This window comes from Bos indicus x Bos taurus, chromosome 18 (genome assembly GCF_003369695.1).
Source record: "Bos indicus x Bos taurus breed Angus x Brahman F1 hybrid chromosome 18, Bos_hybrid_MaternalHap_v2.0, whole genome shotgun sequence".
Lineage (NCBI taxonomy): Eukaryota > Metazoa > Chordata > Mammalia > Artiodactyla > Bovidae > Bos > Bos indicus x Bos taurus.
The window spans coordinates 8,812,143-8,829,636 of record NC_040093.1 but is presented as its reverse complement, the minus strand read 5'-3'; the positions used below and the strand labels follow the sequence as shown (position 1 = coordinate 8,829,636).

Genomic DNA, 17,494 nt, shown 5'->3' with positions numbered 1-17,494 from the left:
GGGGCCACATCCCCAGGAGTTTCCCGGGGGTCACCGGCATAGTGTTGGAGACAGATGACTGTAAGCAGAGAGAGGGGGAAATAAATAAACAGGGAAATGCATACTTATAGTGACGTAATGGGAAAAGCCAGACCGCTGACCTGGAAAGAGAGATAAGACAGATTGAAGGAAAAAGAGTGGGAGCAAGAGACACACACACAAGGAAAAGAAAACACAGAGAGGCAGGTGCAGACACAGAGGGATGCTCTGTGCTTGGGTGTGCATCCGTCCACAGCCAGAGCAGTGTCCTCGTGTGTCCCAGCCCCTGTGTGTAGGGGGAGGTTCCGCATCCTGTGCGGTCACTTCCTGTCCTTCCTGCCACCTGTGTCTCCAGGCGACACACCGGCCAGTGAGTCACAGGAGGCCGAAAGCTGCAAGGGGCATCTCACGGCACTTCAGCCAACTCCCTCATTTTGGGTGAGGAATGGGAGGCTCAGAGAGGGCAGTGACTCACAGGAGGTCACACAGCAAGGTCTAGGTTGCTGCACGCAGAGGCCCCAGTTCCAGCTCTGGGCTCTTACTCCTCCTGCCAGCTACCTCCCCTGCCAGCTGAGCAGAATGTGAGGAGAGATCTAGTTCTGCACTATTTGTGATGCATCTTCTCCAGCAAGAAGTGGGTTAATTCCAGAGGTTTTGTCCAGCTCTTGTGCCATCCAATTGAACTTTCGGCCGTGATGGAGAAGCTCCGTATTTGCTATCCAAGGTGGTAGCCACCAGCCACATGTGGCTACAGAGGTTTTGACATGCGACGAGTATGACTCAAGGATTACATTTCTGATTTTAGGCCATTTAAATTTAATTTTAAATAGCCATATGTGGCTAGTGGCTATTGTATTCACCTGCACAGGTCTTGATGAACTGCCTATTATGAAGGTTAGAAAGAAAACAATGATCCCTTCCTTTTATTGGGTCTCAGCTGTGTGCAGGCTGACAGATGTAGTGTGCATACTTCTGCACGCACGATTTTACAGATAAGGAAAGGAGTCTTAATCAAGGCAGTATTGTTAAGAAATGATCCCTTGCTCCTCTTCCTTGCTGGCTGTGTGACCGTGAATAGGCAACTTCCTATCTCTGTGCCTTAGTTTTCCTCATCTGCAAAATGGGTGTAATAGTAACAGCACCAACCTCGTATGGTTTTGTGAAGATTATGTCGGTCAACATATTTAAAAGCCCTGAGACCAGGGTCACACAGTGAGCATTCAAAAGATTCATTCATTTAGTAAATATTTATTGAAACCTTAGTGTGTGCCAGGAATTGGGTTTGCAGCTGGAGGTACAATAGTGAACCAGACAGCTAGCTATTTTCACTCCCAGAGTCACAAGTTAGAATGAAGCAGAACCCAGGTCTCCTAATCCAAACCTCACATTGATTACTAAGTTAACAGCATCTTTTGTGGTCAAGAAGGCCCCCCCCCCACCAAAGTACATGAAGGGGGTCTGGCTCAGGCTTCCTTATTAACAGAATGAACAGAAAACCACAGCCCCAAGTAGGGATTAGGGGATTGGGCTGTGATCAGCAGGTCCTGGCTAATTGTTCTCCATGGTCTTCTGGATCCAGTCCACATATTTGCAGACCTTTGTGTAAACACCAGGCTTTTTGGAGACAGCACATGGATCCTGGCCCCAGGAGATGATGCCTTGAAGAGACCCGTTACAGACCAGAGGGCCCCCAGAGTCACCCTGGAGATGGAGAAAAGAGAAACAGTTAGAGAGGAGGCGAGAGGGGAAAAGGTTCATGGTCTTCGAGAGGAGGTGGGGATGGTGTTGGAAGAGAGGTGGAGATTGCAGATGAGATTGGCTGTGGGATTGAGGATGAGGTTAGAGTTATGGGTGAGAACAAAGATAGGATAGAAAACTGACTGGAGTGGGGGGGCTTCCCTGGTGGTCCAGTGGATAAGAATCGGCCTTCCAGTGTAGGGGACGTGGGTTCAATCTCTGGTCAGGAAACTAAAATCCCACACGCAATTAAGCCTGCAGTCCACAACTAGAGAAAGAATGATCTGTGGATGGTTGGGGTTGGAAATAGGGGTGGGGATGGGAGTAGAGCTGGAGATTGTGTTTAGGTGAGAAATGGGAACCAGGAGTGGAGCGGGATTGGGGGGTTGCCGGGGAAAGTTGGGGAATGAGGTTCTGGTTGCTGATGAAGATGCAACTGAGGTGGGAGTTGGAAATGGAAATGTGGTCAGAGACCCAGGCCCTGCCCTCTGACCTGGCAGGAGTCCTTGCCCTCTTTGCGGACACTGGCACACACCATGGTGTCCGTGATGTTGCCAGGGTAGGCGTCCTCACACTCCCTGTGCTTGATGATGGTGACGTTGGCGCATCGCAAGGTATGGGGCAGGTGCACTGTAGAGACGACATGAAGGGGCAGAGAGAATGAGAACCCCTGGTCCCCTTCTCCTCTCTGCAGGGCTGCCTCTAACCCCAGGAGAGAACCAAGGCCCTTTCTCTGCACCCAGCTCCCATCCTTCTTGCTTGCAGCCAACTCACCTCTCTGCTTGTAGCGACAGTAACAGTAATGCCATTAAGTAAAATTCTTTATGCCAGTTGCTCTATAAACATTATCTCTTATCTAGACCTAGAAGGTGGGTGTGATTATTCTCATCTTATAGAGAAGCCACTTGCCTAAGGACCTACAGCTCTGCAGGTCATAAATCTGAAACTGTACATCCGATCTGCTGAATCCAGGCCCCAAACATTTGTCTCTGCCCTCCCCAGCCCTACTTTTCCACTCTTCCTTTCGGCTTATACCACTATTGACACCCCCAGGTCACTGCCTCCTGTATTACTGCAAGTTCTCGCCTTTGAAGGTTCCTCTGGCTCCCACTGTCCTTCCGCAATCGTAACCACCGTGCCCCCCCCCCCACTCCCCATCACATTCCCCTCTGGAGCCCCTACACTGGGGGCTGGACATGGTGCCCCAGCCGGAAATGAGGCAGTTGGCACCAGCAGGCACACAGCGCGGTGACACGGTGAGGGGTCGCACAGCCCAGGTGAGGTGGGCCGGGGTCACCATCTTCACCAGCATGATGTCGTTGCGGTGGTCTTTGTTGGGGAGGCTGTTGTTGAAGTCTGGGTGGGGGAAGGACTTGGTGGCAGTTCGCGTCTGCTCACAGCCATCCTGCCGCCCGAGGCTGTGCGCTCCCAGGTGAACCACATATCGGCTGAAGTGGGAGACACGCCTCGGTCAGAGATGGAAGGGGAGGGAGACACAGGAGATGGAGAGAGGCGTGGTGGGGAGGGGGAGAGACGAAAAGAATGAGGAAGCGCGGCTCCACCTCCAACCTCGTCCCCATCGCCCACCACGACCTTATCCTCAACACAACATCCGACCCCGAGCCCAGCGCCATCCCGGCTTCCGAAATCCTTCATCCTCCTACCTTCAGTCTCAGCCCATCCCACCGTCCATCCCTAAACGCACCGTCCCCACCGATCCCTAAATGCACCGTCCCCACCCGAGGCCCTCTCCACCCGTCTCTCCATCTCCAGCCGTCTCCCCTCCCGGCCCCGCCCCGGCCCCCGCACCCACGGCTTGCGGCAGTGGGCTGCTGTCAGAAGCCATCTGGGGGCGATGAGCGTGGCCCCGCAGAGCAGCCTCGTCTTCTGGAACAGAGCCGCCTGCCAGGGCTGAGAATGAGGGGGGCACTCGTAGCCTTTGATGATTCTGGTCTCTCCCCCAACGTGCCCTAGAAGAGGGTGGAGAAGCCAAAGAGGGGGCCCAGGCGTGAGAGGACTCCCAGAAATGGGGGGAAGAGGATCATAATCCTGGAGGACGCACTGTATGGACAGGCTGGGTATTAGATGAAATCCTTCCATACCAGTAGCCCCTCCTCTGGGACGCTCTTTGCCCTCTCCTTATTCTAGCTCTAAAGGGAATACACCTTTAGGTGGCAGGGGGCATCCAGGACTTGTTATGGCTCATCTACTCTTTCAGATGCCCTGTTATTCTGTATTTTTAATATCAGCTCCGTCAGTGTCTACACACAGAGGGCTGGGAATCCTAGAGACTTGGGAGGCCCCTGCCCGTCCCCACCCCCCCCCCACCATACCTGTCACCAGAGCAAACATGATTAATTGCAGAGTCATCATGGCCTGGAGCGGGGAGGGGCAGGCCCCAGGTTCTTCTGGGGATTAGAGGGACAAGGAGTCAAATCACTTCCTGGGGAGATGGAGGGCTGGTCCGCGACCCTCTCACCCCCTCGCCTGCTCCCCCAGCGAGAAACAGCCAGGTTTGCGGAATTCCCTGGTTCTCACAGCACCCCAACCTCCACATTTTTAAAATAAATCTCTACTGTGGAGGGTGGCTTTGCAGGGGCCCAATCCCAGTTGGGGGCTTCCCCAGTGGCTCAGCAGTAAAGAATCTGCCTGCCAATGCAGGAGACCGGGTTCCATCCCTGGGTGGGGAAGATCCCCTAGAGAAGAAAATGGCAACGCACTCTAGTATTCTTGCCTGAAAAATCCCATGGACAGAGGAGCCTGACGGGCTACAGTCCATGGGGTCCAAAGAGTCAGACACGACTGGAGAGACTGAGGACATATGCATGCAATCCCAGTTGGAACCTCCAGAAGCTAGGGGAGGGCTTTGCCCAGGGCAAGGGATGGGCTGACCCTGTGTAGTCAGCCATGGGACCTCAGAGGCCCTTCTTGCCCACCTGAGACTTAGGGCCCAGCCAGCTGGATATGGGGGCATAAAGGGAACCAGGCTCCATTCAGAACCCACCCCAGAGCTATCTGGGGTGTAAGAGGGAGCGCAGCCTGGGACAGCATTCTGACCCCCACCCCTGCTGAACCCCTGCCCCTTGGGAGAACAGCTAGACAGGGCAGAGTCGGGCTGGTCAACTGGCCAGTGGGGGTGGGGGTGGAGGCTCGGAGTAGGTGATGGAAGCTGGGGTCAGAGGACACTGAGATTGGGGTTGGGGCAGCCTACTGGAGACACAGATCAAGGCAGACAGACACAATCCCTCCACCCTGAGAAGGACGGAGCAGGAGGAATGATGCCAGGCAGAGGCCTGGCACCCTCAGCAGGGCGCCTTCCCTCCGCCCTCCCACCCCACCGCCAGACTCACGGGCGCTGGGGCTGGGGCTCAGGGGGCAGCAGTGTGGCTGATGCAGCAGGTCTTGGAGCGGGAGGCACCAGGAAGGTGAGCAGGCAGGGGGTGGCCCAGGGCGGGCCCAGGATGACTGGCCTCCCAGCCCTGCCTTAGCACCCGGCGGGCAGGGTGCGGGGGGCACTCCCCATCCTGGCCCGGGCCCTTGGATGTGTTGCCCACCTGCCACCATCGCGTCCCCAGGTCTGTCTGCTCTGTGCATCTGTGTCCCCTCACACGCATGCGCCCATCTGTCTATCTGCTTCCTTTCCAGTCACTGTGAATCTGCCTTCATCTCTCCCACTTTTCTATAATTCTCTGTGTGTATGTGTGTGTGCCATTTTTCTTTCTGATCCTTTCTCTCTCTTTATCCAACGCTGTTTTTCCCTCCCAGTCTCTGCACGTCTCCTGTAATTCTTTCCATCTTTCTTTGTGCCTCTGTCTCGTCTCTGCCTCCCTCCATCCCTGTCCTTCCGTCTCTCCCCACATCCATGTCTAAATCCCTCTCAGTCCTCCTCCTCTCCCAGTCTGTCTGTCTCCTGTCCTTGCTCCTCCCCCCGGCCCCTTCCTTCACTGTTCCAAGGAGTGGAATGGGGGGACTCAGGCATCACACAGGTGGGGCTGCTGCCAGGTGGAGGGGCAGGCAGGAGGGTGGGGGAGGCAGGTTGGGGCCTGTGGGATTCCAGGCCCAGGAGAGGGAAGTCCGCCCTGGGCCGGCACCCCCGCCACTCCGAGGGCTCCTCCGGGGCTTCACTTCCCTGCCCACCCTTCTCCCAGGGTCCTCGGGAGCCAGCTGTGGCCCTTACTCACTCTGTGACCTAGGTCCGATGACTTCCGGAATCTGAGCCAGCTCAGCTTCCTCCTCTGCAAAACTCAAGTGCCGATCCCTACTTCTGCAGGCTTGTTTATTATCACTTAGATCTCTCTCTGTCTTGCCCTCCTCTCTCCCCTAATGAGATGTGAAGCAAGACTAGGGGATAGGCTTGGGTTCTGACAGCAGCCAGCCTTGGCCCCAAATCTGGGCACTGCCCCTTCCTACCACAGTGACGTGGGATGAAGGACTCCACCCGGCTGAGGCTCAGTTTCTTCATCTGTGAGGTGGGGGTGACAGCTCTGCCTCAGGGGGTTGGGATGAAGACTCAAGGAGAGCCGGGTACAGCAGGCATCCAGCAAAATGTTGCCATGGCTGTCCTGATCGCCCCTCTCCCTCTCCCATTTCAAGTGTCCCCTCCATTCATTGGGGAGAAGAAATTCTCTTTCTAACTTCTGGAGAGGTTATGAAGACTGACCCTAAGAGGTGGGCAGAACTATTTTAAGACCAAGGCTGGGTCCTCTTGCTTTCTAGGGCTAAACCCCCTGTCTATCATCATAGACATCAAAATAGACCTGCACCCCACATTAAATATAACACATGCTCAACTCCGGCTGAGCCAAGTTGCAGTTGGCTTGTGGGAAGAATGTTATGTTTTATAGACATTTAATTAAATGCTAGTGAATTTTGATCTTGCAGCTTTCATTTGGTATTTTGGAGCTGACAACCTTGTCCCCTCACCGCCCCACCAACACACACACACACAAACACACCGCCCCATGTCAGGTCCTTGATGGCCCTTTGAAAAGTTTATAAGCTCTAAACTTATAAGTTCCTGTTGTGGCAGATTGAGAAAAATGGCCTTAATTTCTAATGTAATTTTCTCTAGTGCATTCACCTGAGGCTCCTGAGGGAAAACCCTTAACCTCTCTCATCTTTATTTCAGCACCTATGGGGAGGGTAACTGATGAGCCCTCCCTCTAATCTCAACCAGCAGAGGGATTCAAATAGACACAGCCCCTCCTCCAGGTTTATTTATTCCAGACAGTCACACACTTCCTTCCACTTCAACCGTGGGTCTTAGGAGGGCTGGCTGGAGTTGGGAATTCTGCCAAGAAGATCCCCTGCTCAAGAAGAGTGGGAGCTAGAGGTGACGATGGAGATGGTGTTGGCGCTCAGAGTGGCCCCCAAGCTGAGGTATGACGATGCAGACAGCAGGTCAGTTGCTCCTCATGACCGTCTGGATCCAGTCCACGTATTTGCAAACATTGGTGTAGACCCCTGGGATGCCTTCTTGTCCGCAAGGCCCCACGGATCCCCAGGACACCAGACCCTGAAGGACCCCGCCACACACCAGGGGACCCCCGGAATCACCCTGGAAGACAAGAGGTGTAGTAGCATGGTATGAACATGGGGAAACCCTGTTCCAGTTTGCCTCCTGCCCCCTCACCCATGTATTGGGCCTTGAGAACGGTGGCTCCATGCCTTGTCATCAGAGAAAACAAGCACAGCCACGTTTCCAGAGGACAACAGTGACTAGTGAAGAACACATTGTCCCTAGGAGCCAATCCCAGGGAAGGAGGGCAGGCCTCTATGCCAGGGTAGAGGGTTTTCTCAAAGACAATGGCTGAGCCCTGACCAATGAGGGAAGAGAGTGCAGGCACCAATGACCAATCCCAGTGGAGGAGGGCGGGACTCCATGCCGGCTCAAGGAACATGGCTAGGGCCCTGACCAATGAGGGAAGAGGACAGCGGTACCAGTGACCAATGGTAGAGAAAGAAGACCGGACATCTCAAGAGTCCTCTCCAGGACTCTGGCTGAGGCCCTGGCCAATAGGGAGGGGCAGTCTTCTAGCTGGAGGACCAACAAGACAAGCTAGCCGGATTGAGATGAGAGAGCCCTCCGGCCCCTCTCTCCTGCTCCATCCAGGAATGGTTCTCACCTGGGCCAGCACCAACAGGAGGATGGATGGTATGGGGAAGACTCAGGACTGGAGAGACACGCGGTCACCTGCCTGAGCTCCGAATGTCCGCTACCTTTTGCTCTCCCTCCCTTTGTGCCCCACCCCAAATCTCTCCTGCTCTGTACCTGCGCTCCCTCTCTGCCCTCCACTCCCTGGGCTCTCTCCCTGGCGCCTTCTGTGCCTCTCCTTCTTTCTGACCTCATCTGTCTCCCCGGCTCCCCTGACTTGCCCTCTCCCCGCCCCCCCACCCCACCCCGTTCTCCCTCCCCTCCCTCCTGTCCTGGGTGTTGCCTGCAAGTCACTCACCTGGCAGGCATCCTCTCCAGCTTTGCCGCCCGCACACACCATGTTGTCAGTGATTCTCCCTGGGAACACTGCCCGGCAGGTGGCATTGGAGACGATGGAGAGGCTGAGGCACTGGAGTCGGTCTGGGAATGGGCCTGGAGATGGAAGATGGATGCTGGAGGATCCCCCAGTGCTTCCCTCATCCCGCCACCCCCCCACCCCCAAAGAGGCCTCATGGAAGCCCGATACAAGTTTATCCTCCACCCCCTCCCTGTGACCTCCAAGACAATCCTTGGGCCTTTAAATTTCAGATGATTTGATTACATAGTGGCTCTTGTTTTCAATTCATTGGCCCAGTCCCCCCGACCTTTAGCCTGTGACTCAGATACAGTGACTCTGGACCTGACCTTCTTCAATCCCAGCTACTGTGACTTTTGACCTTCAATCTTTTAAAATAACCCTTTGAGCCCACCTTGGCCTCACGTCTTCTCTCTGTCTCTGTCTTCCTTGTCTTCACCTTAACCTCTGACCTCAGCTCTGCATCCTCTAAACCACTGGTTCCTACTCCAAAGTGGCCTCTGATCCTAGTTTACTTGACCCCAGACTCCATGACCTCTAACCTTTGGCTCCACAGACCAAACCCTATGGCTTCCAGTCCCAGACCGGTGACGCTTGATGGAACCCCAGTTTCCATCCTCAGATTGCGGTCGATATCTGGGTCCTATGACCTCAACTCCACAGTGACCAACACCGGAGTCCATGACCCATGACCTCAAGATTCTATTATCTATGCCTTTTTCTCTAGTCTGATGACCCTTGACATCTCTCTGCCTCTAACCTCATCCCTGACCCATGACTTCCGACTCCATATTCAACCACTGAAACACTTTGACTCCCAAGGCCCTTGATGTACCATATTCTCAGATCCCAGGGCATGATCCTGATGGGGGACCATTTACCCATCCTTCCTCTGAGAAGGCAAGACCCTTGACCTCTCACCCTATACCCCCAGCTCTGTCCCTCTGACCCCTGACCCCGGGACCCCCTTACTCCATGGGTGGTTGGTGGTGCCCCAGCCTGAGATGTGGCACTCGGTGCCAGCTGTTGCACAAGTCGTGGGCAGGGGCAGGGGCTGGACGCTGGTGGTCAGCCGGACAGGGGTGCCCAGTCGAAGAAGCCGGAGGTCATTGTCATGGTTCCCCAGGTTGCCTCGGTAGCTGGGGTGGGTCACCGAGAGGCCACTGCGTCGGATCTGTTCCGTCCAGTCCAGTTTGCTCAGGCTGTGTTCTCCCAGGCGCACCCAGTACCTGCTAGGGGGGCATGGCGGGTGGTGGGTGGGCTATCCCGGGGCTCCCAGACCCCCTGCTCCTCTCTACTACTCGGCACCTTGATGGCTTTCTCTTGCTCCTTCATTCCCTTGCTCTCACTCTCTCTGTCTCTTCCCATCTCTTGGTCTCTATTTCCATTGCCATCTCTCCTTTTCTAGCGTTCGTCCTATTTGTCCTCTCCAAGCCACTGTGTCACTTTCTGATTCTGATTCTCTTAGCTGGTGATGCCCACGGAGGCAGGGACATCCGTTAGTCCTGTTCACTGCCCCATTCCTACCACCCAGCAGAAAGCCTGGGTCATCACTATTGTCAACTAAATGAAGGGGGAAATGATGAATAGATTCTGTTTGTCCTGCTGGTGTCCCTCCCTGTCCCCACATCTCTCTGCCTCTCCATCCATATCTTAGAGCATCAGACTTATGAAGCCCAATGCCCTCATTTTACAGATGGGACCACTGAGGCCCAGAGAGGTACCAGATATAGCCTTTGACAGTGCACAGAGAGTTTGGGTCAGACATGGGCCCACGGCTCAGACTGGGCCAGGGGATGCTGGACTGGTGACACACACCATGTGGGAAGGAAATGAGCCATGAGAGAACGTAGGGCCTGGGTGGGCAGGTTGCAAGGCCCCTGCCCTCCACCCCACAGCTCCCCACCCAGGTCCACCCCAGGCCCATTGTGAGGAAGTCCTACTTCCAGTCTAACCTCAGGCTCTCTTGTTGCAGGACCATCTCCTTACTCCTGTGAGCCCCACCCCTCCCCATCATGCTCCCTTGACCACCCTGAGTAGGGAGGCTCCCAGGTGGGGGCTTACCTGCCGCTGCAGTGAGCAGCCGTGAGAACCCACCTGCGGTCAATGAGGACCCCCCCACAGCGCAGACGGGTGCCCTCAAACAGCCCCACCTGCCAAGGCTGAGAGTGAGGGATGCACTCTGTGCCATTAGTGATCTTCTCTTTGGCCTCGTGGCTGAACCCTGAGGCAGGGACACAGGGCAGAGAGACGGGAGTCAGAGGCTTAGAGACTGTGGATCAGATAGAAAGAGGGGCACGCAGCTCTGGTGCACACAAGCAACAACTAGGAAGTCTGCGCGCCTCAATGAACGATCCCGGAAGATCCCACGTGCTGCAACCAAGATCTGATGTGGCCAAATAAATACATAAATTTGAAAAAAAAAAGAGGGATACAGAATGGGCAAGAGAAAGGCAAGAGAAAGAAACAAGAAACAGAGATGGCGGGGGCTGGGGGGTAGGTCAAAGACAGGGAGACACAGACCCATGATACACCGAGAGAGACACACTGAAACACTCAGAGACACAGAGAGGAAGAGAGAGGAGAGAGATGCTTCAAGACAGAAATAGAGATTCAGAGACAGAAAGGACAGAGACGTGGTGACAGGGAGAGACAGAGGGGAGATGGGCTGGTGGATGCAGGAAGAGAGGCACATGACCCCGGGAGATGGAAATGAATGGAGGCGTCGATCTGCCAGCCGCCCTCCCCTCCTCAGCGCTCGGCATTCGCATGAGGGAGGCACCCACCTTCCCTCTGGGTAACTCACCAACGAAACACAGGAGCAAAAAGATGCTGGCCCTCATGGTGGACCACTTCCAGGTTCTGAGGGGGACAAGAGGCAGCATCTCAGAGATGGCAAGTGGACCCTCCAGTTCCCATCCCTTTCACCAGCAACTCCACAAGGAGGGGACAGTCCACACACCCATCCTTCTCTGTGCCCATCCCCCCAAGGGTCACCCCCGCCTCCAGCACCGGTGTCTGCCTGCCTCCTCCTCACCCGGTCTCTCTGCTTGCCGATTCCTCCAGGTGTCTGTCGCAATCAGCCTGTCGGTCTCTCTTTCTCTGCTATCTCTGCCCACCCACCAGCTTGTCCTTTCATCTGCCAGCTACCCTGCCAGTCCACGCTCCCGCGGTCCACCTGTCATGCTGTCCACCTGTCCCCCTCCTTCTGTCTGTCTGTCCCAGACCAGCAGCTGACACAGCTTTTAACTCTCTTTGTCCCAGCCCATGCTGTTTTTCCGGGTTGAGGGAAGGGGACAAGGAAGTCATGGGGTGGGGTGCCCTCTAATCCCGGGGAAACTCTTCTAGGCTAATGACACTTGACTGAGATTTACAGTTAAATGGAGGGGGGAGGGGGCCCGGATGACTCTGGAGGGAAGACCCAGCCCCTCTCCTTCTCCCCTCCTCTCCAGACCGGTCAGCAGCCAGTGACTCACGGCCATCTGGGAGCCGAGTTCTAATCCTGACTCCAATGACAAGCCTCAGGGAGGGCTGGGGCGGTGGATCCCTGGGACTCTTCCTCTGAGAGGTGCAGGGAAGGGTGGAAATTAGAGTCAGGGAAACCGAAGGCAGAGAGAGCCCGAGAAAGAAGAGGTGGAAAGGGAAGAGGTTTCAAAATAGGTGAGACAGAGGAATTTCCAAACCAGGATCCAAGGAAGCCTGGTTCTAATGGAAGTCTTAAAATGCGCAAACAATTCTTTTCCTGCCTTTCAGAGCACAGGTCTTATGATATCAGGTCAATTTATCTAATTCCATGAAAATTGTTTTGCATGGGGACTTCCACTGAGAAAGAAATGGAATAGGAAACAGGGAGGGTGAAAGAGATTTAGGGCAGAGTCCTTCTCTCTCATTCTCTTTCTGCCATCATCTTTTTTTTTTTTTTTATTAAAATTCACACGACATAAAATCTAGCTTTTGGGGACTTCTCTGGTGGTCCAGTCCCCAATGCAGGAGACATGGGTTCGATCCCTGGTCAGAGAACTAAGATTCCACAATCTTCATAGAAACTAAGCCCACTATGAAAGATCCTGTGTGCTGGAACTAAGACCCAACATAGCCAAATAAATAAATATTTTTAAAAAATCCAGCCTTTGAACCAGTTTAAAGTCTACCATGCAGTGAATTTTCCTGTACTCAGAATGTTTTGCAACCATCACCACCATCTAATTCCAGAATGTTTTCATCACCCTCACAGAACACCCTCTACCTGTTAAGCTGATGCCTATCCACTGATGAATGGACAAATAAAATGTCTGTCCCTACTATGGGGTTCATGGGTGTTAAGTCACTTCAATTATGTCTGACTCTTAGCGACCCCATGGACTGTAGCCCACCAGGCTCCTCTGTCCACGGAATTCTCTAGGCAAGAATACTGGAAGCAATCCCACTGCTGGGCATACACACTGAGGAAACCAGAATTGAAAGAGACATGTGTACCCCAATGTTCATCGCAGCACTGTTTATAATAGCCAGGACATGGAAGCAACCTAGATGTCCATCAACAGATGAATGGATAAGAAAGCTGTGGTACATATACACAATGGAGTATTACTCAGCCATTAAAAAGAATACATTTGAATCAGTTCTAATGAGGTGGATGAAACTGGAGCCTATTATACAGAGTGAAGTAAGCCAGAAAGAAAAACACCAATACAGTATACTAACGCATATATATGGAATTTAGAAAGATGGTAACAATAACCCTGTATACGAGACAGCAAAAGAGACACTGATGTATAGAATAGTCTTTTGGACTCTGTGGGAGAGGGAGAGGGTGGGATGATTTGGGATAATGGCATTGAAATACGTATAATATCATATATGGAACGAGTCGCCAGTCCAGGTTCGATGCACGATACTGGATGCTTGGGGCTGGTGCACTGGGACGACCCAGAGGGATGGTATGGGGAGGGAGGAGGGAGGAGAGTTCAGGATGGGGAACACATGTATACCTGTGGCGGATTCATTTCGATATTTGGCAAAACCAATACAATATTGTAAGGTTTAAAAAAAAAAAAAAAAAAGAATACTGGAGTGGGTTTCCCTGTCTCCCTCCAGGGGATCTTCCCCACCAAGGGATCGAACCTGTGTCTCTTACGTCTCCTGCATTGGCAAGCTGGTTAGCACCACTTGGGAAGCCCACTATATATTCAACTATTAATATGAAAGGAACAAGTACCGATGTGTGCCATACATGGAGAAGGGCTTCCGTGGTGGCTCAGTTGGTAAAGAATCCGCCTGCAATGCAGGAGACCCAGGTTAGATCCCTCAGTGGGGAAGATACCCTGGAGAAGGAAATGGCAACCCACTCCAGTATTCTTGCCTGGAAAATCCCATGGACAGAGGAGGCTGGCAGGGTACAGTCCATGGGGTTGCAAAGAGTCAGACACAACATAGCGACTAAACCAGCATTATACGTAGGCGAACCTTGATAACACTGTGGAGAGTGAAAGAAGTCGGTCACAAAGGACCACAAACCATACGATCTCGTTTATATGAAATGCCCAGAAAAGGCAAACTGATGGAGACGGAAAGTGGTTCAGTGGTCGCCTGGGGCTGCGGGGAGTGGGGATGGGGAGTGCTTTGTGGTGGTTCTCTTTGACACACAGACTTGCAGCTTGTGGCTTCCACATAAAGCCAGTTCCTTTCTGTAGCTGGAGGCTCAAAGAGGACAGACCTCCTGCTTTCAAGAAAAGTGCCGAGAGCCTTTGTCCCCTATCCCAGGGAGCCCCCCAGAGCTCTCAAGTCCCCGTGCCTCACACTTTCCTCTTGGGCATCATCATAAGCTCACTATGAAGCCCATTTTTAGGGAGAACTCAGGGGTGACGTCCCCGAGCACGGAGACCACCATAGGTGAGGAACTGGGAGACGACTGAATGAAGCCGCTTGCTCACAGTCACGCAGCTGAGAAGAGGCAAAGCTGGAGTCAGAGCCCAGGCAGACTGGCTCCAGAACTTGTATTGTTAATCATTCCCAAGTATGCGAATGAACGAAAGAATGACTAACTGAAGGAATATACGTGTGGATGTTGCTGTGGGTTTCAAAGAAAGAGGGTGAGCTTTTGGAAATGTACAGACTGGGTTGAAACCTCAGCTCCTCTCGTGACTCACTGGGGACCATGGGACATTCTTGTCTTGTCTTCTATTTGTCCATCAGAAAAATGGGTCTGGGAGGAAGCTAAATGTTTACCCACCACTTCCCCTTGGGGTCATCAAACAAGGCAACAAAAGATGAATGGGAGGGGAGAAAATAAATTAGGAGTTTGGGATTAACATAAACACACCACTATATATAAAATAGGAAAAAAAAAAACCCAAACAAACAAGGACTACTATATAGCACAGGGAACTATATTCAATATCTTGTAATAACCTACAATGGATAAGAATCTGAAAAAGTATATATGAATATATATATACACACATATACATATATGAATCACTTTGCTGTATACTTCAAACTAACATAACAGTGTAAACTACACTTTGCCGGGAGCCACCATGGGAGATCCCACCCATGACAAAGGTCATGCGGAGAGAACCTGACAGGCAAAGGCAGATCAGGCCTCAAGGGACCCCCTGGATCTGCTCGAGCATCCACCCCAAAACCAGAATCTGTCTTACTATTTTGTGCCTTTCACCAACTCTTCTGACATTAACAGGGGGCTATCCCTGACCACCTTTCTCTGGAAAAAGTCAACTTAGGGCTTTAGTTAATAAGTCTCCTGGGCATGAAAGGAATATTTCTATTTTAACCCCTCTGTTGGCATTCTAGCTTGCCTGACAGGTTTATCCATACTCTGGCAATTAACACACATGATTGTTCACAACTCCCCAACCTTGAAAGGCATGGGAAGCCAAAACATTCCAAAAGTCCTAATGAGCATAGAGTCCTTTAAGGGATGAAAAATTATTAGAATAGATAGTACTGGTAAAGGGCTTCATTGCTGTGCCAATGCTTGCTGCCAAGTGCCCATATCCCGTATCCATTGTGCACCTGGGAGTGCAGTAGTTGACACAGTTGGAATGTTTAAAAAAACAAGTAGCAGCCTTGGAATTAACCACATCAGACCTTTGAGCTAATTGGTTCTTTCTTTGCTGTGACCCACTGCACCTTTGCTCTGTGAGAATGTAACTCTGTTTAGTACTTTCTGAGGCTGGGAGAAATAAAGAAGAAACACTTTAAGGGAAAACAAGTTTTCTGGCTGATCAGGCTTTATCAAAAAAGGGTCATAAAATGTCCACAGGCCTCCAAGGCCAGAAGATATTGTACACAATATTGTTTATGGGAAAGGTATGCAGAAAAAGTCCTGGTTTCGATAAAGACAAAACAGATGTAATGTTTGGGCTGACGCTGTATGACTTTGCATCTTTCATTTCCCTCTATGTACAAGTCAAGGTATAAAAGTCCCTTTTGAAAATAAAGTTATGGGCCTTGCTCACTGAAGCTTGGTCTCCCCGTGTCATTCTTTTTTTCTTTTCTCTCCTTTTCTCTCTCTGTTCTTCTTTCAGGATGACTCCTTGGAACACAGGAGCTTTATTGGCTTTCTGTGTAAACCAAGGAAGATCAAGCCTCTTTCTCTTCCCTTTTTACTTTCCTTATCGCCTATGCCGTCATCCTGAGGGTATCCCGGATCCTGCTGGGGCTGGATCCCGGCAACACTTCAAGAAAAAAATGTAAACAAACATAAAAGATGTTTGGGGGCACTTTCCTAGTGGTCCGGTAGTTAAGAATCCGTCTGCCAATCCCGGGGACATGGGTTCGATCCCTTGCCCGGGAAGATTCCACATATCTCGGGGCAACTAAGTCCGTGTGCCTGACTACTGAAGCCTGCGAGCCCAATAGCCCAAGCTCTGCAGCAGCAAGAGAAGCCTCCGCAATGAGAAGCCTGAGCTCTGCAACTAGAGAGTATAACCCGGCTCGCTGCAACTAGAGAAAGCCCACACACAGCAATAACAAAGACCGAGCACAGCCACAAATCAAGAAAAAAATTTTCAGTAATGATGGATGGGATATCATGTATGCTAAATGCAGACACAAGTAAGATTGCCCCTATCCATTTATTCCTTTTTATAAAGAAGGGACTTTCAAAGCTGACAGATGACAGAATCTTTCTGCAGTCTTCAGTTTATCCTTACACCTCTCTCTCATTCTATTTCTGTCTCGTTGGTTCACTCAACAGACATTCTGCGGTTGCCCTGTGTACCTACCTGATCCTCTGCTGGGTGATGCTGGGGTCACAGAGTTTAATCAGAACCCATAGCGCCACACCCCCTCCCAGGTATTGCCCTGTTTTTCTACCATCCTTCCTTGCAAAACTTTTCCATGGAGATCTACTCACTGTTTGCACCCCACAGCCACAGTCTTTCTTGGGTCTCCAGAGATTTCCATGTTGAGCAATCCAACGGTCACCTGTCTGTCCCCGTCTTACTCAAGCTTCGGGCAGGATTCAAAACACGGCCAGCGCCTCCTCTCCCGGCTTCCTTCCGGGACACCATGCATTTCTGGTTTCCCTCCTACTCCTGACTCTCCTTCCCAGCCTCCCTCATGAATAGGACCTTTTTCCTCCATCAGTGTCGGTACAAACAAGGGTGTTCCCAGGGCTCTGTCCTAAGCCGTGCCCTCTGCACCTGAGTGTGTACAGCTGACAGTTTCACCCATCACCTGGGGCAGCTGGTTCTCAGGTCTCTCCCCAGCTTTATTCCTGAGCATCCGACAGCCCACTGGACAAGCTAAACCTACCTCGCCATCTCTCCTCACCGACCTGTTCTCAGACCCTACACTTTCCATCTTTGTGGGTGGCTCCACCATCCACCCAGTGCCCTGCCCAGATTCTTCTCTCTGGAACCCAGCTTCTTTTCTCTCACTCTCTTCGCAGACCAGCCCTTGTAGTTTTTCTGTTTTTGCATTACAGAAAACAATGCACAGAAGACAGTGGGCTACAGGACTGTCAGACCCAATCACCACCCGATTACTGGGCTGCCTGATGCCAGCCCATGACTGTTTTTGAAACAAGGCAAGAGGAAGACAAGATCTTTCCACCTTTGTTCCCCATCACTACCCCTGACTGCGAGCCCTCCTCTTACAGAATCCCCCAGATTCCTCATGGAAGGTAGGGGTGGGAGGGCACAGTTTTTGAGGCACAAGCCTACTTGTTCTCCCATCCAACAGCTGAGGATTAAAGCCAAATT

General features: G+C 52.2%; 2 protein-coding genes across 3 annotated transcripts; both read right to left on the bottom strand.

The window, feature by feature from the left end:
* Positions 1-146: 146 nt before the first annotated feature.
* LOC113875852 (kallikrein-11-like) lies at positions 147-5,319 on the bottom strand. Its single transcript, XM_027514516.1, has 7 exons — positions 5,310-5,319; positions 5,106-5,156; positions 4,089-4,163; positions 3,569-3,725; positions 2,938-3,203; positions 2,249-2,385; positions 147-1,719 (listed from the first exon to the last, which is right to left on the bottom strand). The coding sequence occupies exons 1-7, from the start codon at positions 5,317-5,319 to the stop codon at positions 1,567-1,569; spliced, it is 849 nt and encodes a 282-aa protein (XP_027370317.1). The 3' UTR covers positions 147-1,566.
* Positions 4,494-17,451, bottom strand: KLK12 (kallikrein related peptidase 12). 2 transcript variants are annotated; one of them, XM_027514992.1, is made up of 6 exons: positions 16,645-17,451; positions 11,071-11,126; positions 10,329-10,488; positions 9,237-9,496; positions 8,208-8,341; positions 4,494-7,312 (listed from the first exon to the last, which is right to left on the bottom strand). In XM_027514992.1, the coding sequence occupies exons 1-6, from the start codon at positions 16,692-16,694 to the stop codon at positions 7,157-7,159; spliced, it is 816 nt and encodes a 271-aa protein (XP_027370793.1). In that variant the 5' UTR covers positions 16,695-17,451; the 3' UTR covers positions 4,494-7,156. The 2 variants fall into 2 exon arrangements, with proteins under 2 accessions (XP_027370793.1, XP_027370794.1); XM_027514993.1 differs by lacking the exon at positions 16,645-17,451 and adding an exon at positions 11,302-12,648.
* Positions 17,452-17,494: the final 43 nt, after the last annotated feature.

Excerpts from the sequence above, each read along its gene's own strand:
- LOC113875852 (XM_027514516.1), bottom strand. Across the intron at positions 3,726-4,088 it reads CATGTTTGCTCTGGTGACAG|GGCACGTTGGGGGAGAGACC; the intron begins GTATGGTGGGGG and ends ACCCTCTTCTAG. Across the intron at positions 1,720-2,248 it reads AGGGCAAGGACTCCTGCCAG|GGTGACTCTGGGGGCCCTCT; the intron begins GTCAGAGGGCAG and ends CTCCATCTCCAG.
- KLK12 (XM_027514992.1), bottom strand. The coding sequence starts at position 16,694 with ATGGAAATCTCTGGAGACCCAAGAAAGACTGTGGCTGTGGGGTGCAAA. Across the intron at positions 8,342-9,236 it reads CACCACCAACCACCCATGGA|GCCCATTCCCAGACCGACTC; the intron begins GTAAGGGGGTCC and ends TTCCATCTCCAG. Across the intron at positions 7,313-8,207 it reads CTGGAGAGGATGCCTGCCAG|GGTGATTCCGGGGGTCCCCT; the intron begins GTGAGTGACTTG and ends CTTGTCTTCCAG.